Source organism: Bubalus bubalis, chromosome 10 (genome assembly GCF_019923935.1).
Source record: "Bubalus bubalis isolate 160015118507 breed Murrah chromosome 10, NDDB_SH_1, whole genome shotgun sequence".
Classification (NCBI taxonomy): Eukaryota; Metazoa; Chordata; class Mammalia; order Artiodactyla; family Bovidae; genus Bubalus; species Bubalus bubalis.
The window spans coordinates 82083650-82108439 of NC_059166.1; the positions used below are offsets into that span (position 1 = coordinate 82083650).

At 35.6% G+C, this 24790-nt stretch overlaps 1 protein-coding gene across 4 annotated transcripts in view; it reads left to right on the plus strand.

Annotated features, from left to right (window-relative positions):
- The window catches only part of IBTK (inhibitor of Bruton tyrosine kinase), a 94233-nt gene that overhangs the window by 44534 nt on the left and 24909 nt on the right, over window positions 1-24790 (plus strand). For all 4 annotated transcript variants that reach the window (XM_006048261.4, XM_006048262.4, XM_025294832.3 and 1 more), the window contains 6 exons: window positions 5299-5400; window positions 7844-7961; window positions 10731-10791; window positions 18621-18742; window positions 20639-20751; window positions 22940-23088. In XM_006048261.4, coding sequence (XP_006048323.3) covers window positions 5299-5400; window positions 7844-7961; window positions 10731-10791; window positions 18621-18742; window positions 20639-20751; window positions 22940-23088 — 665 coding nt within the window. The remainder of the gene's footprint in view (window positions 1-5298; window positions 5401-7843; window positions 7962-10730; window positions 10792-18620; window positions 18743-20638; window positions 20752-22939; window positions 23089-24790) is intronic.

The following is a 24790-nucleotide window of genomic DNA, read 5'->3' on the forward strand; positions in this document are numbered from 1 at the left end:
TGTGATATCATTGGTACTGTTTCCTCTTTCATTTGCAATTTTGAGTTGTTTTTTTTTTAGTCTACTTAAAGGTGTGTTAATTTTCTCTTTTCAAATAAACAACTCTTTATTGGTCTTTTCTCTTGCTTTTCTAGTGTCTGAATCATTGGTTTCTGCTCTATCTTTAGTATTTCCTTCCTTCTGCCAAGTTTGGGCTTTGTTATTCTTTTTATAGTTCTTTGTTGTGTAAAAACCTTCAAAGGTTGTTCTTTTGAGATCTTTTTTTTTAGGGCATTTATCAGTATAACCGTCTTTCTTAGAAATTCTTTTGTCCTTTAAATTTTGATATGTTGTGTTTCTCATTTTCCTTTGACTCAAGGTATTTTCTTTGCTTTCTCTTTCTTCTTTGACTTCCTGATTATTCAAGACCATTTGTGAATTTTCCAGTTTCTTTCCTATTTTTCTAATTTTATGCCCTTGTAGTTGGAGATGATACTTAATATGATTACAGTCTTAAATTGTTGTTTTGTGGGTCTGCACGTGGTCTGTCCTGCAGGGTGTTCTGTGCACACTTGAGAAGAATGTCTGTTTTGCTGCTGTTGGATGGAGTGTTTTATATATATGTCTGTTAGGGTGATTTGGTCTATAGTGTTGGTCATATCTGCTGTTTCTTTATTAATTTTGTCTGGGTTATTTATTCATATTGAATGTAGAGTATTGAAGTCCTCTATTATTTTAAAAAATATTTGTTTACTTATTTATTTTTGGCTATGCTGGGTCTTTGTTGCTGCACATGGGCTTTTTGTAGTTGTGAGTGGGGATTACTCTAGTTGCAGGGTGTGGGCTTCTCATTACAGTGGCTCCTCTTGTTGCAGAGCACAGGCTCTCAGAGCATGGGCTCAGCAGTTGTGGCTTGTGGGCTCTTGAGTGCAGGCTCAGTAGTTCTGGTACATGGGCTTAGCTGCCCTGCAGCATGTGGGACCTTACCAGACCAAGGATCAAACCTGTATTCCATGCATTGGGAGGCATATTCTTAACCACTGGACTACCAGGGATGCCCAAAGTCCTATCTGTTATTGTATTCATGTCCATTTCTGCCTTCAGCTTTTAATATTTCCTTTATATAAGTGTTCCAGTGTATCTAATATAGTTTTTTCTTTGTTGTTACAATGAGGCTTACATGTAATACAATCATGGAACTGGAAGTGTTAGTGGCTCAGTCATGTCTGACTTTCTGATTCCATGGACTGGAGCCCACAAGGCTCCTCTGTCCATGGGATTCTCCAGGCAAGAATACTGGAGTGGGTTGCCATATTCCCTTCTCCAGGGGGATCTTCCCAACCCAGGGATCAAACCCAGGTCTTCTGCATTGCAGGCAGATTCTTTATCATATGAGTCACCAGGGAAGCCCTAATGTAATTATAACAATCACAACTTTTTTCTGTATTTCTTTTAATTGATGTATGGTTGATTTACAATATTAGTTTCAGGTGTACAGCATTGTGGCTCAATATTTTTATTGATTATGCTTCATGTAAAGTTGTTAAAAAAAACAATGTCTTTATTTTTCTGTACTATACAATATATCCTGTTGCCTTCTCATTTTATACATAGTAGTTTTTAACTCTTAATCCCATAACCTTATCTTGCCTCTCCCCTTTCCCTCTCCCCAGTGGTAACTACTGCTTTGTTCTCATTATCTGTTTTTGTCTTTTTTATTTACATTTGTGTTCTCTAAATTCCATGATTCCACATAGAAGTGATAACATAAAGTATTTGTCTCTCTGACTTATTTCATTAAGCATCAGAGAAGGCAATGGCAACCCACTCCAGTACTCTTGCCTGACAAATCCCATGGGCAGAGGAGCCTGGTAGGCTGCAGTCCATGGGATCACCAAGAGGTGGACATGACTGAGCGACTTCACTTTCAGTTTTCACTTTCGTGCCTTGGAGAAGGAAATGGCAACCCACTCCAGTGTTCTTGCCTGGAGAATCCCAGGGACGGCGGAGCCTGGTGGGCTGCCATCTATGGGGTTGCACAGAGTCAGACACGACTGAAGTGACTTAGCAGCAGCAGCAGCAGCAGCATTAAACATAATAGCCTCTAGGTTCATGATTGAAAATGACAGAATTTCATTCTTTTTTATGGCCAAGTAGTATTACACTGTATGTCACACACACACACACACACACACACACACACACACACACACAGATACATGTATGTATACATACCATATAAACAATACATCTCCTTTATCCATTCATTGGTTGATGGTTTTTTGGGTTGTTCCCTTTCTTGGAAGGGGACGACAGAGGATGAAATGGATGGATGGCATCACCAACTCAGTGGACGTGAGCTTGATCAAACTCTGGGAGATGGTGAAGTACAGGAAAGCCTGGTGTGCTGCAGTGCCTGGGATTGCAAAGAGTTAGGCACAACTTAGTGACTGAACTACACCTATCTTGGCTGTCATTTACTGCTTAATTTTGCATTCAGATTTTCTTCACTCTTAGTTTCCTCCCCCTCTGATATTATTTCTTTTTTTCCAGATTACCACTGATTTTATTTTTTTTTTTATATACCAGTAAAGCATTTATTTGTTGAATTATTGGAATATACTTGATTTACAATGTTGTGTTAGTTTGAATCAGTTATACATATACATGTATCCACCCTTTTTTAGATTCTTTTCCCATGTAGGCCATTACAGAGTATTGAGTAAAGTTCCCTGTATTAATAGGAGGTCCTTATTAGTTATCCATTTTATATATAATAGTGTATATATGTCAATTTCTATCTTCCAGTTCCATTATTTCTTCAAATATTTTGTCCTTTCTTATTTGCTTCTGTGAGTCCCCTATGTATCTTTTTATAGTATTCCAGAAATCCCTTATGCTGTTTATTTTTATTCATTGTTTTTTTTTTTTTCTGTTCTTCATATTGGATCATCTCTGTTAACCTATAGTTTCTGTCTTTATTGATAGTCTTCATTTCTTGAGATGTTATTCTCATACTTTCTTTTAAATTTTTAGACATGATTTTTTAAATTTGTTTTTGGACATATTTAAAATAATCGATTTAAACTCTTTGTAATAGTTCAGGATCTTGGCATTCTTAGGGACGTTCTCTTGACTTTTTTTTTTTGCCTATAGGCCACACTCGACATTTCTCTTTTCATCTTTCATAATTGCTGGATCTTAGATCCCTGACCAGGGCTTGGCAGTGCAATTGCACTAACCACTGAGCCATCAGGGAATTCCCATAATGTAGCAACTCTTGAAATCAGATTCTCTTTCTTCAGGGGTTATTTATTTTATTTATTTATTTATTTTTTCCTGTTTAGTGACTTTTTGAAGCTAATTCTGTCAGATTGATATTCTTTGTCATATGTGACCATGGAGGTCTCTGCTTATTCAGCTAATAGACAGAATTTTCCTTAAATGTCTAAATTTCCCAGCCTATGCCTAGGAGTTCATTGTGTGTGTTGTGGCATGGCTTCAACTCTTAGACAGGCAGCCTACAATTCTGCCTTAGCTTTTATTTCCTGCTTTTGCAGAATCTGAAGTTCAGCCAGAGGTAAGAGTTTGGGGCCTTCCTAAGTGTTTTCTGGGCATGTCCACAGTCCTCCACGTTTGTATGGCCTTCTAGATTCACAGGAATATGTTAAAACTTTTGAAAGCCCCTTATGACACTTGTATTAGTCAGCTTAGACTGCTATAACAAAATAACAGACTGAAATTTATTATTCATAGGTCTGGAGGCTAGAAGTCTCAGACCAAGGTCTGGCAGGATTCTCTTCCTGTCTTATACACAGGTTATGTGTATAACCTTGCTATTATGTCCTTACTTGTGTTGTGTAACAAGCCTCTCGTTATGTCCTTACTTGGCTTTTCCTCAGTGCTTATGAGTGTATATGGAGAAAGAGTGAGAGAGCACACACACATGGAATAGCTTGTTAGGGAAGTATGGATAGATCTCTGTCTCATAGAAAGAGACTAATCTTGTCAGAGCAGGGCCCTACCCTTACCACTGCACCATGTGAATTTTCAGGGGACACAAACATTCAGTCTTGACAACATCTTTTCCTTGAGCTATTCTTTTTAAGTTTTGACCTGCCTCTTGTTTGCTCTGCCCCTTATCATTGTCTTGGACAGCTTCAGTGTTAAACAATTGCTATTTGTTTTTAATAAATACCCTTTTCTGAGGCTGTTCACACTGGGTAAGCTTTGAGTCAGGTCAAATAAACCCCTACTAGTGGGGTTTCCAGGAAACTGCCAGATGGGTTAAATAATAACAGTTATTTGCTAATGTTGCCCCACAACTGTTCTGTCACCTCCAGTGTCTGTACCTGCTTATTTCAGCCCATGATTGCAGGAGTGATGGCTTTCAGGACTACTGTTGAGAATGGAGGAGAGTAGGATCTACGTAGGAGGAGCCAGGGTGTCCCAAAGCTCACTGTTGTTAGCAAGATTCAGCCAAGTTTTTGGAGTCAGTGCTCCCTGATTATTGTGAGCCTTTGGCTAATTTCTAGAATTCTGAAAGAGTTGATTTTTGATCATTTTTTTGTAATAATTCTCATTGCTTTGGTAGAAGAGAAGAATTTTTGAAGTGGTCCTTAGTCTGCCATTTACAGTGACTTCACCTCTCATTTAATGTTTTTTCTACTTTAATGTTTTTTCTTTTTAACCATTTTTTTCCTTCCTATGGTGGTGTTTTTTTTTTTTTCCTATTTATATTGCTATTCTGGCAGTGACTCGGGGGCATTGCTTAAGGTCATTAATAGTACACTGGACCAAGGTTATGTTAAATTAAGGAACTTCTCTATAGTTTACAAGTACTCTTAGATGACCAGATCCAAACCTAAGAGCTTTATTCACCTCTGTTGTCCCTCACTGTGTGTGTGTGTGTGTGTGTGTGTGTGTGTGTGTGTGTGTTTTAACATATACCTGTATATTATCTTTGATGATGAGAATTGACTTGCCCCCATTAGTGTAACAATAATGAGAGATTTTAAATAAGGCAGGCATTCTAGCCCTTTAAGACGAAAAGAGATCTCACTCAAGTTGCCCATTTTATGGTCTTAATGTAAACCAGGGCATTTTGGTGTTTTGTGTTTTTTTTTAAACAGTTTTCTACCTGTGAGATAGAAATATTTTGATGTTATTACTGTTTATCATATTTACAATTTCAACATTTAGAAACTAATCATCTTAACTCTCTTTTGAAGTGTTTTGTAGTATCTTAATTACTTGGACTTTTTTCCCAGGTATAATGTTTACAGAATAGTATGAGTGACACTTGTTTTTTTTTTCTAGAATCTCAAAATGTGGATTTTGTTTGTAGTGTTCTTGTGGTGGCTGATCAGCTTCTCATATCTCGATTGAAAGAAATTTGTGAAGTAGCATTAACTGAAAAACGTGAGTAATTTTGAATTAGAGTCATAGTGTTTTCTCAGGTTGATTCAGGATTTACAGTATTTTATTGACTTTATGATGCAATTTAAGTAAAATGCCTGTTTTTATATCATGAAAATTGTCAAGACAGTTAAAATTATTTCTTGTCATTTGTAAGCACATCCTTATTTCAGAGATGTTAATATGTGAATACATGTAAATCTTATAATTGAAATATGTTAATTTTTTGAAATATCATAAAACTTGAATAATAAAGATGGCATGAAATTATTTTGTAATCTGAAGGATGGGAGTTTGAAAGTGGAAATTCTTTGCACTTGCCCTGGTCTGTAAGTCTACACTTAACGACCCTGTTATTTGCTGCAAGTTTTTTTTTTTGAGCCACGTTGTGCAGCTTACGGGATCTTATTTCCCCATCAGGGATGAACTTGCGTCCTTGGCTGTGCAGGTACAGAGTCCAAGCCCATGGACTGCCAGAGAATTGCATTTGTTCGAATTTTTATGTAACCATCCATCAATGTATTTGATCAAAAGTATCTCTTTTTCTGAAGCTCTTAATTCTCTCTCTGCTTATTTCAGTTATTTGCAGGACTGTCATTCTAACACTAAACTTTGAAAGCCAAAGTTATTTTTTTATTATTTTCTGCCTTACATTCAAATTGCAGCTGTCAAAACTGATCAGTCTCTTGACTATGTTAATCACATTTCCCCCACCTTTCTCTTCCCACTGTCACTGTGCTAGTTGAGATCACTGTTACTCGTCCCTTCTGTGTAGTGTCATAGTAGTCTTTTAAGTCCTTTCTCTCTTCTGACTTCTCTTTCTTTAATCTTCCTATAGGAAGTGGTTAGTGTCTTCTCCTGTTCATATGTTTTTAATTGCTTCCTCTGAGACAATGGTTAAATTTCCTTAGCCTGATACAGAAGTTTCTTGGCTTTCTAATCTTATTCTTGTTCTCCTTCTTTGTCTCTTAAGGAAGTGTGATTTTTCTGATTTGTACTTGCTAATAGTTAATCTTAGTTCAGGTATCTTATTTACTCACTTAAGCTCTGTGGAGTATCTTCTTCTTGGTTATCAAAAAGAGAGCAACAGCTATGATCTTAAAAACCAGAAAAAGGAAATACAGTTGTCCCTCAGTGTCACAAGGGATTGACTCTAGGAGCCTCTGCAGATACCAAAATCTGTGGATGCTCAGGTCCCTTATGTAAAATAGTATAGTATTAACACAGTGAATACAGTTGGTCCTGTGTGTGTGGAACTTGCTGGTATGGAGGACCAGCTCTGTATTGAAGGATACAACATGCAGTAGGTATAAAATATACAAATTGAGGATATTTTCAGTTGTAGAATCAACTTTCCTGGCATCCTTTGGATATTCTTTCTTGGCTCCTGCTGCACAATTGCCCCTGTTAATGAATTTCTTGATCATCTTAGAATCTAGCAAGAGAAGAATTCAACAGAACTTTAGTGTCTGTTTATTGGGCAGTCCTTGAAACCAGCTGAACAACTCTTTATAAAGTTTTTATATGATTCATTTTTATTTCTGTGAAATGGGAGACTTTGGGTTCATCATTAGTTGAGACTTTGGGTCAGTCCAGAGTGAGGCAGAGATCATTATTGTCTGCATATAGCTTTTGACTGAGTTACAAGAGAGAAAGAGAAAGGAAATGGAGGAAGCCAGGTGTAGAAAATAGTTGTGTTTTTCTGTTGGCTGGGGCTCAGAGTAAATAAGAAAAAGGGGATTTCAGAAGCCAAGTTTCATGTTAGGTAAGCAGAATATTCTTGGACAGTCTCCAGTAAAACACACTTCGTAAATACAGTTACAAGAATTATAACAAAATCTAACATCTTTTGTGCAGTATGTCAGATTGTGCACTGGCATGAGTGATAATACAGTAATATTTAAATGTACTTATTTTCTAAATATATAGTATGTGTTTGTATATGTAAATATACTCACGTAAAGTCTGATAGTTGATTTAACATAAATATATTTTATAGAATGATTCCTTCACTTTCTCTTAATCATAAGTGTATTGTTTTAGTTTTATAGAAGAGGAAATAACTATTCTGTGATATGTAAGTGAAAAGGAATGTTGTTTATCAGTGAAAGTTAAAAATATTCCAAAATATTTAGGTGGAAGATTGTTGATTCTTACGTGTTTGCTTTTAGATGACACTGAAATGCACCTTTTCTATTTTCTTTTGCTTAAAATTTTGTGTGTGTTTATTTTTCCTCATAACGAATCATTTAAAATTACTTTGGCATATCGGGTTGGAAAATAAATTCTATATTTGCCCTCGTATAACTTTTTTTTAGCAGAACAGTACTTTCAGTTTTCCTTCTTCTAAATGTTCAAACCTGACAAGTTAATAAATAAATGTATTTCATTTGCAATAGTTAAAATGCCTTTCATCTTGTTTTATAGATCTTTTCTTCCTTTGTAGTTACCCTTAAGAATGCTGCTATGCTACTGGAATTTGCAGCAATGTATAATGCTGAACAGTTGAAACTCTCTTGTTTACAGTTTATTGGACTGAATATGGCAGCTTTACTTGAAGCAAGGTAGGTTGAGTATTATATACAGACTGTCGCAAAAGCACTTATTTATATATAATAGCAAATATGTTAGTAATTTGAAACTAAATAACAATAAATCCTAACTTTGTAGAAAAAGTGAAAATATAAGACATTTAATCATTTCATCAGTATTTGGATGCATAGTGTATGCCAGCCATTGCTACAATACTACAGTGAACAAATGGACAATATCCTTGCCCTCAGTGTTATAGGAGCTTACATTCTGGTTGGAAGGTCATGGGACAATATTACCACAAGTATATTTGTATATATATTCGTATCACTCTGCTTGTTTAGGCTAATTTGTAATTATGTAGTTGTTACCTGGGTTTTGGAAACTATCTGTAATACTAATTAAGTCAGCATTTAATTACTTCACATATATTTATGCATATGATTTGTTACTGGTTGATTTCTGTTTTCTCTTTGTATTTATTCTCTTTTAAGATTTTCCCTATACTACGTATTGATTCTTTGGTCAAACTTAGTGTGCAGCAGATGGCCTGAAAAATTTAGTTGGTCTGATTTATTGCAAGGTGGTACATGTGTTCAAGTTTTGATGGTAATAGAATATTCATTATGAAAAATGACACATGTTACATGAAAAAATAAGTTAAATATTATATCCTATGTTATAAGCTAATATTTCACATTACTGATGTTTACCTGGATGAAAAGAATTTGATAAATGCTAATGATTTAGGAGTCATGGACATTTTAGAATTAGAGGAATCTTAGGAAATTTAATCCCATTCTTTTCAACTATTTTAGCAGTGGAATTTTTTAATGAAATAAATTTACAGATTTATTTTTTAGTGTAAGGTCAAGATTTTATTACATTTATTCACTATAAAGTCAGTGATAAGAAGATGAGTCTTTTTGGTGGATACAGAAATTTCACATTAGAGTTTTTAGTGTCAGTTACATTTTTAAAGTCAGTCTCCAGTATAATTCTGTATTTTGCTTTAATTGTAATAATAGGTAACACTTATTGCCATAATAATAGTTATTAATAATAATAATAGTAATATAATAGTAGTTACATAATAATAGTTATAATAATACTATCATGTGCCAGGCAGCATTCTAGAAATATTGTATGGATGCTCATAATTTTCATGAAAACCTTATAAAGTAGATTTTTTATATCCTCATATGAGGATGAAAAAAACCCATGAAACTTCTTATGCAAATAATCCAGAAAAACCTTGATTCATATAATTAGAAGTAGTAACAGTTGTTTGATAAGTAACTTTTCAAAGTCAGGATGATTTTTAATAAAACTAATTTCAAAACATGTTTGAAATAAAAGTTTTCTACCTTTTTATAAAGATGAATCACTAAGAGATTCTTAATAATTGACATTTAGGGTTCTATTTAGAAAAAATTCTTATGGGCGTTTAATCTTTGTTACTTGGTGAAAAATGCTTTCTAAATACAAATTAATAGTATGGGATGTTAGACAATGTCATTTAAAATGCCTCTGGTATTTTAGTGGCAGAACAAAGGTTTCAGAATAAATTCATTTATTTTTGCTGACATTAGTAATTCTAATCATAGCAATTTTTTCTCATTATCACCAAATTAAGCTCTTTTAATATGTGAGATAAGAATCAACCACAGCGTGAAATGAACACCATATCTAAAATATGATGTTGGAAAATGATGTGTCACACTGGTTTTCAATTATTACGTTGTGACAAATTTGTCAGCTGAAGTATTAAGGGTGGCATGTGTGTTATGTTGAATAATTTTACATAAGTAGACTTGCATAAGTTTCATTTTAATAAAGATTTGTTTGTATAAATGTAAACATTTCTAGTCAAATACGTGTTTTTCAGAAGTGTAAATAAACATGCAAATAGATGTTAAGAAAGGAGAGCTGCATCCAAATTGACGTAGCATCACGAGTTAATTATCTTCAGATGCTAAAAAAACTGGAATGGTACACATTTGAATGTGCTTGTTCCATATTGTTGTTTAGTTGCTGAGTCATGTCTGACTCTGCGATCCCATGGACTGTAGCCCACCAGGCTCCTCTGTCCATGGGATTCTCTAGTTAGGAATACTGGAGTGGGTTGCCATTTTCTTCTCCATGTTTTCATGTTAGTTGTAAAATAGTTTGAAGTATACTTTGGAATGAAAACTGATTTAAAATTTTACTGATCCCTCAAAGTATCAGTAAAATTCCTGACAATCTCTTTGAATTCAGTTGAACTAGTCCAAATGTCATTTTATACATGAAGATCTTAAAACCTAGAGAGATGAAATGAGTTGCTCAAGGTCATGTAGATGAATAGGAACAATGGTAATTCTAGATAGAATTCAGGTACCTGATAGGCCATTGTTCTAGCAATGTAATACTCTTTTGTAGGATTATAATTAATTAATTAGACTAATTATATATTACATATGATTATAATATATAATTATAATATTATATTATTACTCTTTAAGGATTTTAATTTGTAGAAAATGAAAGTTGAAAATTTATATTTTACTATGATAGAAAATATTTTTCTATTATTTGTAAGAGTTGCTTGAGCTTTATTCAGTATGTTTGTCTAATATGTTTGCTATATATTTGAAATATATAATCACACATACTTCCCAAAAGAGTTTGTTACTGCTGACATATTAAAAGAAATAAATGTTACTTATTCAACAATATAAAATGTCTCTATACATTTGAAAATCTTACCAGGTATTAAATTACTTGAGTCTTAAGATAGAATTTTATAATTTATTTTTTAGATCTCTTGATGTTTTAAGTGATGGTGTTTTGAAGGACCTTTCTGTGTTTTACCGGAAAATGGTAAGGTTTATGTTTTTTTTCAGTTACAGTATCAAGTAAAGCAGTATATTTCGCCCAACTTCTCAGTACAACAAATTCCTAATGAATTCTGATTCATTAGGATCTTTTAAAAATGAGGACATAAGACTTAGGTACCCACTGTACAGGTAAACATGATAATCAAAATTAAAGATTTTCAATGATAAAATTAATGTCTATTTAAATTGCTTTATAAATGGAATTTATGGAAAGCTTCAGAGTCTTTTGTTATTTTTTATTTAGCAAAGATCCAGAAATTATAAAAACATGGGCTTTTAATGGTTTTATTTATTTTTATTCAGGTGACATTGATTTATAATACTGTATAAGTTTCATGTGTACAGCATTATATTTCTGTTTGTGTATACTCTACAGGTTGCATGCAACCAAAAATTTAACTTCTGTCTGTTAGCATATGGTTGATCCCTTTTACCTGTTTCACCACCTGCTTTTCCCTCTCATAATCACTACTCTGTTCTCTGTACAAAGGGAATTTTGGGGTTTAGTTTGTTCATTTATTTTGTTTTTGTTTATTAATGTTTCATATTCCATCTATGAATGAAATCATGCAATATTTGTCTATCTCCATCTGACTTATTTCACTTTGCATAATACCCTCATGGTCTATCTATGTTGTTGCAAATGGCAAGAGTTCATCTTTTCTCATGGTTGAGTAGTATTCCATTGTATGTATATATATATATTTGTGTGTGTGCATATTTATATATGCAAATGCATGTAACACAGGTTCTTTATTCATCCCTTGATGGGCACATACGTTGCTTCCATATCTTGGCTATTGTAAATAATGCTGCAGTGAATATAGGGGAGCATATATCTTTACTAATAAGTGTTTTTGTATTCTTTGGATGAATACCCAGAAGTGGAGTACCTGGCTATATTATGGTTCAATTCAGTTCAGTTCAGTTCAGTCACTCAGTCAGGTCCAACTCTCTGCGACCCCATGAACCGCAGCACACCAGGCCTCCCTGTCCAGCATCAACTCCCGATGTCCACCCAAACCCATATCCATCGAGTCGGTGATGCCATCCAGCCATCTCATCCTCTGTCATCCCCTTCTCCTCCTACCCTCAATCTTTCCCAGCATCAGGGTCTTTCCAAATGAGTCAGCTCTTCGCATCAGGTGGCCAAAGTATTGGAGTTTCAGCTTCAGCATCAGTCCTTCTAGTGAACACCCAGGACTGATCTCCTCTAGGATGGACTGGTTGGATCTCCTTGCTCTCCAAGGGACTTTAAAAAGTCTTCTCCAATACCACAGTTCAAAAGCATCAATTCTTTGGCACTCAGCTTTCTTAATGGTCCAACTCTCACATCCATACATGACTACTGGAAAAACCATAGCCTTGACTAGATGGACCTTTGTTGGCAAAGTAATGTCTCCGCTTTTTAATATGCTGTCTAGGTTGGTCATAACTTTCCTTCCAAGGAGTAAGTGTCTTTTAATTTCACGGCTACAATCACCATCTGCAGTGATTTTGGAGCCCAGAAAAAGTCAGCCACTGTTTCCACTGTTTCCCCATCTATCTGCCATGAAGTGATGGGACCAGATGCCGTGATCTTAGTTTTCTGAATGTTGAGCTTTAAGCCAACTTTTTCACTCTCCTCTTTTACTTTCATCAAGAGGCTTTTTAGTTCCTCTTCACTTTCTTTTTTTTTTTTTCCTCTTCACTTTCTGCCATAAGGGTGGTGTCATCTGCATATCTGAGGTGATTGATATTTCTCCTGGCAATCTTGATTCTAGCTTGTGCTTCTTCCAGCTCAGCGTTTCTCATGATGTACTCTGCATATAAGTTAAATAAGCAGGGTGACAATATACAGCCTTGACGTACTCCTTTTCCTATTTGGAACCAGTCTGTTGTTCCATGTCCAGTTATGGTAGTCTGTTCTTAATTTTTTTAGGAATCTCCATCCTTCTTCTCTAGTGACTCTACCAATTTAAAGTCTCATTAACAGTGTATGAGGGTTCCCTTTTCTCCACATCCTTGCCAACACATGATATTGTGTTGTCATTTTGACCCTAGCTTTCTGAAAGGTATACAGTGATATCTCAGTGTAGTCTTGATTTGCATTTCCCTAATAATTAATGATGCTGAACATCTTTCCATATGCTTGTTGGCCATCTATATGTCTTCTTTGGAAAAATATGTATTCAACTCCTGTCTATTTTTTAATCAGATAGTTTTCTTGTTAAATATATCATTGAATTCATACATATGAGTTGTTTTTTGATACATCATTTGCAAATATCTCTTCCCATTTGGTAGGTTGTCTTTTCATTTTATTGATGATTTCCTTTGCTCTGTAGAAACTAGTTTGATGTAATCCACTTTATTTATGTTTTTGTTTTCCTTGACTGAGAAAACATATCTAAAAAGATACTGGGAGACTCATATCACAGTGCCTGCCACCTATGTTTTCTTTTTTAGGACTGTTATGGTTTCAGGCCTTACACTAAAGCCTTTAATCCACGGTGAATTAATTTTTGTCTGTGGTGTGATAGTGGTCTAGTTTAATTTGTTTTGCATGTGGCTGTCCAGTTTTCCTAGCACTATTTATTTATTGGAGATTGTCCTTTCTCCATTTGCTCCTTTGTTATAAATTAATAGTCCATATATGCAAGCGTTTATTTCTGAGCTTTAATTCTGTTTGGAGATCTTTGTACTTATTTTTCTGCCAATACCATGCTGTTTTGACTACTATGGGTTTGTAAAATAGTTTGAAATCAGGGCGTGTGATACCTCCAGCTTTGTTCTTTTTAATCAGTGTTGCTTTGACTCTTCAGCATCTATTTTGGTTCCATATAAATTTTAGAACTTTTTGTGAAAAATGTTCTTGGGATTTTGATAGGGATTTTTTTGAGTTGGACTGCTTTAGGTAATATGGTAATTTTTCCATTCCATGAGACTGGAATATCTTTCCATTTATTTGTATTTTCTTGAATTTCTTCTGACAGTGTCTTAGAGTTTTCAACATACAGATTTTCTACCTTCCTGTTTAAATCTTTTCTTAGGTGTTTTATTCTTTTTGTTGTGATTGTAAATGTGATTGTTTTCTTAATTTCTTTTTCTGATAGCTTATTCTAAGTGTATAGAAATGCAACAGATTTTTGTATGTTGATTTTTGTATCCTTTGCTTTGCTGTATTCATTTGTTATTTCTAACAGATTTTTGGTGGAATGTGTAGAGTATGTATGTGTAAAATCATGTCATCTGCAAATAGTGACAGTTTTACTTCGTTCTTTCCAATGTGGATGTCTTTTATTTTTTCTTGCCTAATTGCTCTGGCTAGCACTTCTAAGACTGTGTTGAATAAGAGTGGTGAGAGTCAGCATCCTGGTCTTATTCCTGATGTTAGAGGATAGCTTTTAATACTTTGCCACTGAGTATGTAACTTGTGGATTTTTCATAAATTATACCCACTTTATTGAGAGTTTTTAATCCTAAATGGGGGTTGAATTTTGTCAGATGCTTTTTCTGCGTCTGTTGAGAAGATCTCGTGATTTGGGGCTTTATTTTGTTAACGTGGCGTATCACACTGATCCATCTGAGGATGTTAAACATTCTTCCATCCCTGGTATGAACCCTACGTGGTCACGCGGTATAATTCTCTTGATGTGTCATTCAGTTCAGGTTGCTAATATTTTGTTGAGGATTTTTGTATCTGTTCAGCAGAGATATGGGCATGTGATTTTCTTTCTCTGTGTTGTCTTTGTCTGGTTTTGGTATCAGGGTGATATTGGCCTTATAAAAGGAGTTAGGAAGCATTCCCTCCTTTTCAGTTCATTGAAAGAGTTTTAGGATAGGCACTAAATCTTTGAATATTTTGTAGAATTCACCTGTGAAGCAGTCTGGTCCTGGATCTGTGTTTTTAGGTGCTTTTGGATCACTGTCTCAATCTCTGTACTCATGATTCATCAATTCAGATTTTCTGTCTCTTCATGATTCAGTCTTGGAATGTTTTATGATTCTAAGAATTTGTCCATTTCTTCTTGGTTTTCAATTTTGTATTCTCTTATATTCTTTTACATTTTTTGGTATCATTTTTTCTTTCATTTATTTTATTTTATTTTATTTATCAGGCCTTCTCTTTTTTCTTTGTCTAGCTGATGATTTGTCAATTTTGTAATCTTTTCAAAGAATCAACTCTTACTTTATCTTTTCTACTGTCCTTATATTTATATTTCCTTCCTTCTAGAAGGTCTTCATTTCCTTTGGTCTTCATTTGTTCTTCTAGTACCTCTAGGTGTAAGTTTTTCTTGTTTCTTGAGGTAAGCCTTTATTGCTACAAACCCTTAGTACTGCTTTTGCTGTTTATAGATTTTGCTGTATCATATTTCCATTTGTCTTCAGGTAGAATTTTGTTTCTCCTTTGATTTCTTCAGTAACCCAATTGTTCTGTAGCATGTTGTTTTTTACATATTTGTAAATTTTCTATTGTTCTTGTTCTTGATTTCTATTTTCTTATACCATTGTAATCAGAAAAGATATTTGATAGGATTTGGGGTTTCTTAAATCTGTTCAGACTTTTGTGTCCCAACATGTAGCTTATCCTTAATTAACTTTCATGAGCATTTGAGAAGAATGTATATTCTGCTACATTTGGATGGAATGTTCTTGTTCAAATCTGATTTATCAAATATATTGGGTCTGATGTTTCAGTTAAGGCCACTGTTTCCTTGTAGACTTTCCTTCTAGATTGATCTGTCTGTTGATGTATATGTGAAAATCGCTCAGACATGTCTGGCTCTTTGTGACCCCATGGACTATACAGTCCATGGAATTCTCCAGGCCAGAATACTGGAGTGGTTAGCCTTTCCCTTCTCCAGGAGATCTTCCCAACCCAGGGATCGAACCCAGGTCTCCCACATTGCAGGTGGATTCTTTACCGGCTGAGCCACAGGGAAGCCCATCTCTTGATGTAAGTGGGTGGTAAATACTCCCTACAATTATTTTGTCACTGTCATTTTTCTCCTTTTGGGTTGGTTAATAATTGTTTTATATATTTTATAGTTCTTAGGTTAGGTACACATACATTAGTAACTTCAATGTCTTCTTGATGAGTTGTCCTCTTTATAACTGTATACTGACCATTTTTTGTCTGTTACATTTTTTGGCGTGAAGTCTATTTTGTCTGGTATGAGGATGGCTATATGTGCTTCTTTTTTGCTGCCATTTGCTTGGAGTATAATATTCCATCTCTTCACTTTGAGCTTGTGTTTGTCCTTATAGCTGAGGTGTGTCTGCTGGAGGTAGCATATAGTTGAGTCTTATTTTTTGGTGCATTCACCTAGTCTCTGTCTTCTGATTCATGAATTCAATCCATTACATTTAGGGTGATTATTGATAGATGAGGACTTCAGTTCAGTTCAGTTCAGTCGCTCAGTCGTGTCTGACTCTTTTCGACCCCATGAATCGCAGCACGCCAGGCCTCCCTGTCCATCACCAACTCCCAGAATTCACTCAGACTCACGTCCATCGAGTCAGTGATGCCATCCAGCCATCTTATTCTCTGTCGTCCCCTTCTCCTCCTGCCCCCAATCCCTCCCAGCATTAGAGTCCTTTCCAATGAGTCAGCTCTTCGCATGAGGTGGCCAAGGCACTGGAGTTTCAGCTTTAGCATCATTCCTGAAATTTTATGTTTTGTTTTTTGGTTGCTTGACATCTCCATTGTTTCTTTTTCCTTGTGTTTTTGTCATTTTGGTGTGGAGGTTTCTTTGGTCTTTTTCTCAGTGTTTTCTTTTTTTATGTTTCATCTCTCTGCTCTGTAACATAAAGTTTTGTGGTTGTCCTGAGCTTTGTAAAAAACGTCTCATAGAAAAACAGTCTTTTCTCTGCTGATAGTATGTTACCTTGCTTTACCTGTTCAGTTTTTCTCATCCTCTTTTTTGTTTTTGCTTTCTCAAATTATCCCTTTTTATGTTGTGAGTTTGCTACCAAACAGCAATGGCTTATAGTTTTTTTTCTTTTTTTCTCCATTTAACCTTTATGCTCTACAGTTTCCTGGTTCTATTTATCATCTTGCTCAAAGTTTTATTTACTTTTGTCTCTATTAAAGTACTGCTTTCAACATGTCTTATTATGTAGGTCTAATGTTGATGAACTCCCTCAGCTTGTTCATTGGAGAAAGCCTTCTCTCTCTGTCATATTTAAATGATATTTTCCCGAGATAGAATATTCTTGGCTCACAGTTTTTGATCTTTTAATATTTTGAGACTGTCATTTCACTCCCTCCTAGCCTGTAGAGTTTCTGCCTTGACATCTGTTGATAGCCTAGTGGAGGTTCCTTTATAGGCCACTGTCCTTTTTACACTGCCTGCCTTTAAAAATCTTTGCTCTTGACTCTTAGCAATTTTATTATTTATTAGTTGTCTTGGAGAAGGTCATTTTGTATGAGGTAATTTGGTGTTCTCTTAATTTCATGTACTTGTTTATCCAGTTCCTTCCCCAGATTTGGGATTTTCTCAGCTGTTATTTCTTTAAATAAACGCTCTGCTGCCTTCTCCCTCTGTTCTCCTTTTGGGTTACTAATTACCTTAGTGTCATCCTTCGTAAAAGAGATAGGTCTTGAGGAATTTCCTCATTTTTAAATATTTTGTTCCTCATTTTTCTTATACTTGTATCATTTCAAGAGTTCTATCTTTGAGCTTGCTATTCTTTCTTCCATATATTAACTCTATTTCTATTTCTTTCTAATGCATTCTTTATGTCATTTGTTGGATTCCTCAGTTCCAATTCCTCAGTTCTTTTTTTAGAGTTTCTATCTTTTTGGTAAAGTATTTCTTCTGTTCATTAATTTTATTCCTGAGCTCATTAAACTACCTTTCTGATTTTCTTGTAGCTCCTTGAGTTAGCGGCTATTTTGAATTATCTTTCAGTTATATTGAAACACTCGGTGATTCAGTTTGGTTTCTGGAGAAATATTTTCCTTTTTGTGATATAGTGTTATGCTTATACACGGTGCTTGATGAATTATTCCTCTGCGGGTGCATTTGAAGTTAACGATAGGTTGGAAGTTAGAGTCCTTACTTTTGTTTTCCAGCAGGTGGCATTATAACACTAGGTTTTGGTTTCTTCCCTGTGTTGCGTCCGATTACATTTTCTGGCTGGCACTTTTCAGCTTCCGCTGGCTCTGGGAGAGGTGTGCCTCAGTGCCATCACTGTTGCTTCTGTGCCTCCCTGATCCTTACTGCCTTTCTTCAGCCAGGGCTGCTGCCATCATTGGGATGTTGGGCCCTCCCCAGTGTCTGGGAGTCTTTGTGACAGTCTCCTCTGCATAGGGGGAGGAGGAGCATGAGAGTGGCAGGAGGCATAGTTTCACAGGCGTCTCTGCTGTGTCTGCTGTCGTATAAGGTTTCTGGGCTCCTCCACGGTGGGAGGTGGGGGTTGAGGGCTGTGTTCCAGGGCCCACTGCCGCTGCTACCTAGCAGCCTGTGGTTGTGAGCGCCACCACTCCTTTCAGGAGGCTAGAGATGTGTGTGCCATCTCGCCTGCTGCTCCTCGGGTCTCTGAAGCTGTGGACTCAACTGCCGTGGCTAGAGGCCCAGGATCACAGGCACAGACTCCACTCCTAGTGGTTCTGCTTCCTTCCTCTGTGTGTTCCAACCTACACCTTTAGATGTACAGATGTGTGGAAATCTCTGGTGTCCTAGTGTGTTAGACAGGAGCACCTTTCTTGAGCTCTGGCTGTTTTACTGGTTGTAGATTGAAGAGGCGAGAGAAAGGTAGGTGATGTCATTCCTCTACACATTTTGTAGAATTTATAAGAAAAAAGTAACATCTTTTTTCTTATAGATTCCAGCAATGGAGAGAAGAGTCATTACACCATATCAAGATGGACCAGATATTAGCTATTTGGATGTAGAAGATGGAGATATCTTTTTGAAAGAAGAAGTAAATATGGAACAGAATTACTCGTAAGCTTTAGATTTGGGTTTTTTTTTTTTTTTCCGTTTCTTTTCTCCTTCCCCCATTCCCAATCTTGGACACTGTTGGCACTTTTGTATTGACACTGAAATAAAATGTGAAAATTAACATAGAAAATAGATATTTATGTTCATTCTTAGCTTTGGTATAAATGCATAATTAATATTTGCAGATATGACAAAATTAAGCATAAAAGGAATATACCCTTCCAGTTTAATATGTTGGGTTGAATAAGTGCAGTTATCTTCAGTACCTTTCCAAACCCTGCAGAGAGCATAGTAAAGAAATGAAAAAGGCATATTGTGCTAGAGTAGAGAGAATGGGAAAGGAGTAAATGGCAGTCAGGAGATGTTAATGTTTTGGAAGTTGGAAAGTGGTTGTTCAGCAATAATGACTTAGAACAGAAAAGACTAAAACAGAATTCTTGACAGGCTTAAGAATTAGAGGCACTAGGTTTATGAAGACCAGTGCACATGGTTGGATTTCAAAAAGCATTGTTTGAGAATTTTTCAAAAAGCATTCATCTATTCCTGAACCAAAGAAGTGCCTCTTCTCCATCTTGATAGAAGAGAAAAGGCTTGCCTTCTGGGGAGGGTGAACCAAGGGGATTCATCAGCCATTCCTCTAGATCCCTCTTTATAGAGAACCCTACTAGTTCAAGAGACATGACCTATAATGCCTGGCATTTGGGAGTTCTCTGATAAAATATTCCAGGTTCTACATAATCTCCCTGTTGACTGTTTGACAAGTCAGGTTTAGAATTTCCAGTTTGTGTTTCAGGCTAGTTTATCAGCTGGTTATAGAATTACTTTCCCTTTACTTGGTAAATGACCTGTTAAAATTTTGGCATGTTCAAGTAATTTACTACATGTAAGTATGAGTGTATATATATGTAAGTATATAATAATCTGGAGAAGGCAGTGGCACCCCACTCCAGAACTCTTGTCTGGAAAATCCCATGGATGGAGGAGCCTGGTGCTGCAGTCCATGGGGTCACTAGGAGTCAGACACGACTGAGCAACTTCACTTTCACTTTTCACTTTCATGCACTGGAGAAGGAAATGGCAACCCACTCCATGTTCTTGCCTGGAGAATCCCAGGGACGGGGGAGCCTGGTGGGCTGCCGTCTATAGGGTCGCACAGAGTCGGACACAACTGAAGCGACTTAGCAGCAGCAGGCAGCAGCAGCAGTATAATAATCAACTATGTTGCTCTCTGAAAAGTTCTTCTTGGTTCCAGGAATTTTTTTTTAACCTCTTTTCTGGAGTTTGATGGTAGCTGTTGGGATACTTGATATTTATTAATATCTGACTTGGATGTATGATGTGTTACCACATTAAAAGTTATCATAAAATTAACATTGACTTAAGTATATTATCCTTTACAAAATAATAGTATCCATAGCTGACCTATGTTAACTGGGGATAAATTATATAATGAGATTTAATATTTTTGGATGAGATAAGATACTTGTAGTCCTCATAGATAGTGTTATTTTCCCTTTCCTGGTTAATAATGCTTAATTCAAAGAATTAAGCAGCCCCTGAAATGCTTTAAAAATTATCACCAAATATTTCTAGTTCCAGATCATAGATTATAATAGTTTGTATGTGAACATGTACAGTATTTTACTTCTCAAAGTATTTTCATATATACCACCTTGTTTCTGACTTTCACAGAAATACTAGAGCTATAGTGTGATAGGATCACATTGAAGTTTAGTGGAACTCTGGGCCACGTAGATAAATGGGACTCTAGAGCATGTGTATTCTTCTGTGTTTTCTGTTTGACCAAAATGCTGTATTCCATTGCTCAAAATTTCATTGTTCTGTTTTACCTCTAACTTAACTTTTTTAAAATGACTTTTATGTTTGCTTCCTTCCTAGGGAAAGTATGGTCAAGAAGACAAAAACAAAAGCGAAAAAGAAGCCACGTAAACGGTCAGATAGTTCTGGAGGTTATAATCTTTCAGATATTATTCAGAGTCCGCCATCTACAGGTGAGTGGAACCTATTTGAGGGTGTATTTTCTGATCTAATCTTTCAAGACTCTCTTCCTTATCTAATTCATTTAACATGTGTTGAATACTATTACATGCTGTCTGCTGGGTCTACAGAAACAGATAATCCTTGTCTCAGGGATGCCACAGAAAATGGTGTGTGTTGTGGTTGAGTACTCTGATATCTGCTCTGTGAGCACAAGAGAGGCACGCAAAGCAGTCTGAGAAGATCTGTTAGAGGACACATCTGTTAGAGGAAAGTAATAGCTGAGCTGGCTCTTACAGAGTAAAGAGAGGTTAGTTAAGAAGAAGAGGCAGGTTGACATGGTAAGAGAATAGGGCAGTGTTTCAAGCCTAGAGACAGCAGAAAGATTGCACATATCTTATGCATACAGTTCAGCTTGGCTCAGCCATATCAGATCTCTGCAGATAGGAGATAGGTTGGAGAGGGTCGGACTTTGGAAGACATTAATTAATAATACTATCTAGTATTACAGATGGAGAAGGCAGCGGCACCCCACTCCAGTACTCTTGCCTTGAAAATCCCATGGACGGAGGAGCCTGGTAGGCTACAGTCCATGGGGTCATTGAGAGTCGGACACGACTGAGCAGCTTCACTTTCACTTTCCACTTTCCACTTTCATGCATTGGAGAAGGAAATGGCAACCCACTCCAGTGTTCTTGCCTGGGGAATCCCAGGGATGGGGGAGCCTGGTGGGCTGCCGTCTGTGGGGTTGCACAGGGTCGGACACAACTGAAGCGACTTAGCAGCAGCAGCAGCAGCAGTATTGTAGTCTACACTCAACTTTCCCTACTTGTCCAAAAATGTTTTGATAGCCTTTTTGTTTTAATGTAAAAGAAAATCTAATGTCTTACTAAGATTGACATTGCCTTTGCTTATTAATGTTTTTTTAGTGTTTTTAAACTAGAGTAGCACCCCCTCACAGTGTTTTGTTCTGTTTTCAGAAGTTGAGGCCAGTGGTGGTATAGACTACCCTATATTCTAGATTCATCTGATTAGATCTAAATTAAGCTACCTAAATTTTAAGTTTCTTTAGATAAAACTTTGAAGTGTAAACAAATAATGACACTACAATATGGCTTCAAGGAATTGTAGGTGTATCTATAGCAGTAAGACAAACTGGTGCAATTTCTATCCACAGTATATTCTTTCATAGTCAGCTTTATACAAACAACTTAAGTACAAATGAGGTATTTGACATGTTTGGTAAATAATGCAAAGAATAATTGTTTTAGGTAATATAAAAGATATTTTAAAAGATAGCTAATATAAAGGTATTTCTCATTTACTACATATCTTGATTCCTATTTTAGGATCTTTTCAAGTTTAAAATTCTGTGATTTTTCATTCTCTGTGTTACATGAATTACCTCACATCCTTAGAAGGAAGCATAGGTACATTGATGGGAAGATATTTAAATGGATAGACAATCATGGAACTAGTGATTTTCCAAATACCTAAAGGTTTATGGAAAAAGCAGACATTTGGTTTGTTTTAAATGATGTTATTGTTAGCACATGTGTTAGAGTCATAGCATTTCAAAGTTGGAAGAGATGTTAGTAATGAACTAATTTATGCCCCTTCCTTTAAACTTGAAGCAAGGTCAGAAAACGTTTATGTGATTTCAGGTAGTAACAGAAGTAGAATTTTTTTTCTTGATTTCCCTTTGGTATTCTTCCTGCTATACTACTCTTTCTGTGGCCAAAGCAAATAATGATTGAAAGGTTAAATTTAATGGCCAAAAAAAAGACCTATTCTTGAAGAAATTTTGAGTTTGAGGCTAATTTCATCAAGGATAGTTGTGTGAATGATTAGTTTTTGTGTTGATCCTTAAAGTTAGAAGACATTATTTATTAGATTAATTTATATTTGAATTTTGGGAACATTCCACTAGTAAATATACACTTTCTTATAAAAAGAGTAGAGTTTACTTATTTTTGTCTTCCTTTTTTATCTTTATGGGGGAAAATATTCTGAGTCACTTCTTAAATTAGATACCAAATAACAATCTTCCTTATAATTGATATGTAATTGAAATGAATAAAACTTGCTTTAAAACCTCCATTTCAGTTTTTTTATTTCATTAAATTATTTGGTTCTTTAAATGTAATTCATGTATGTTTAATGTATATGTGTTTAAATGTTTAAAAACTTTTTACCTTTTAGAATTGTTAAAGTCTGGTAAGACCAATTCTGTGGAGTCTCTTCCAGAACTGTTGACATCAGACTCTGAAGGAAGCTATGCAGGAGTGAGTAGTCCTAGAGATTTACAGTCTCCTGACTTCACAACAGGATTTCATTCAGATAAGTCTGAGGTTTGTCTTTATTTTTTAATGCACTATTTTCTTCAAATTCTAGTCTAGAGACAGTTGAGTCTTTAATTGTTTTTACTCTAAAGTGAAAGTTGCTCAGTTGTGTCCAACTCTGCCACCCCATGGACTATACAGTCCATGGAATTCTGCAGGCCAGAATACTGGAGTGGGTAACTGTTCCCTTCTCCAGAGGATCTTCCAACCCAGGGATTGAACCCAGATCTCCCGCATTGCAGGCAGATTCTTTACCAGCTGAGCCTCCAGGGAAACCCAAGAACACTGGAGTGGGTAACCTATCCCTTCTCCAGCAGATCTTCCTGACCCAGGAATTGAACCGGGGTCTCCTGCATTGCCGGCGGATTCTTTACCAGCTGAGCTACTAAGAACCCAGCTTTTTTTTACTGGGCTTTTTTACAAGTGTTTTACTCTAAAAGACTCCTCTAACTGGTTTATAAAATATATATATATAAAATTAGTGACATAATACCTGTAGTATTAATTTTCTCAAATTTGCCTAATGTTTCTACTCTTAAAGATTTTAATGGCAGTGTTGAGCTCTTTATGATGTTATATTTCTAATCTTTCTACATTAAATATAATATTGATGTAAAGTATAACAATACTGTATAGACAGTTGAAATATATGTGTATATGTAGTTGCTCAGTCGTGTCTGACTCTTTGCAACCCCACAGACTGTAGCCCACCAGGCTCCTTTGTTCATGGAATTTTCCAGGCAAGAATACTGGAGTGGGTTGCCATTTCCTACTCCAGAGATCTTCCTGATGCAGGAATTGAACCCATGTCTCTTGTGTCTCCTGCATTAGCAGGCAGATTCCTTACCAGTAGCACCACCTGTATATTCATGGCTGGATTACTTGAAATTTGTTTTGTGGAATGTCAGTTAACACCAGCTAAAAACTAAGGAAAATGATTTTGAAAATGAGCTGAATTACAATTACAATTTAGTATCTTTTCTCCATGGTATTTAAGAACAATGCAATCTGAAATAGAGTTCTTCTAGTCTAGCATAATTGACACCAAGCTGCTGAATTCCTAGTCTGGTCAACTCTGGGGAGGCCATATTTTAGACATCTCTTAACATTTTATTCCATAGTTGTTAATCTGTAGGGAATGAAAACCTCTAACTTACCAGATATTTTTTTCTAACCTCTTTGCTTTCACAAAACATATCAGAATATCTAGAAATTTGTGAGACCTCAGAAAATGTACCCTTTATTAAGAGTCTTCTAGGCCTCAAGGATTGATACAAAACAAATTTTTATTAAATTTTTTTATGTAGAGTAAAAGTTTGGGGGCAATTAATATTACACTAAGGTTGGTCTGGAAGACAGTTGAGGTTTAAATGAAGGTTGAAGTGCCTTTCTAGCAGTAATAGAAGAATCTATCCTGGCAGTAGAAATAACTATTTCAATAACTTCCTTGACCTCTTTTAATAGCAATAGTTTTTGCATCCCTTTTGAAGTGACAATATTATTTGGCTTTCATTTTATTCAGAGTCCTTTAAGTATATTCAGAGTGAATTGTGTGACATTTATACAAAACTTTAATTTTTTTTCTTCTTCAAATCATGGACATTAATTTTAAAGTTACTGCTTCATATCTTATTTGAACCACTTATATTTATTAACATTTTTCTTTAATGCTCATGTAAATAGGGCTTTAATATGCAGATTTATTTCCCTA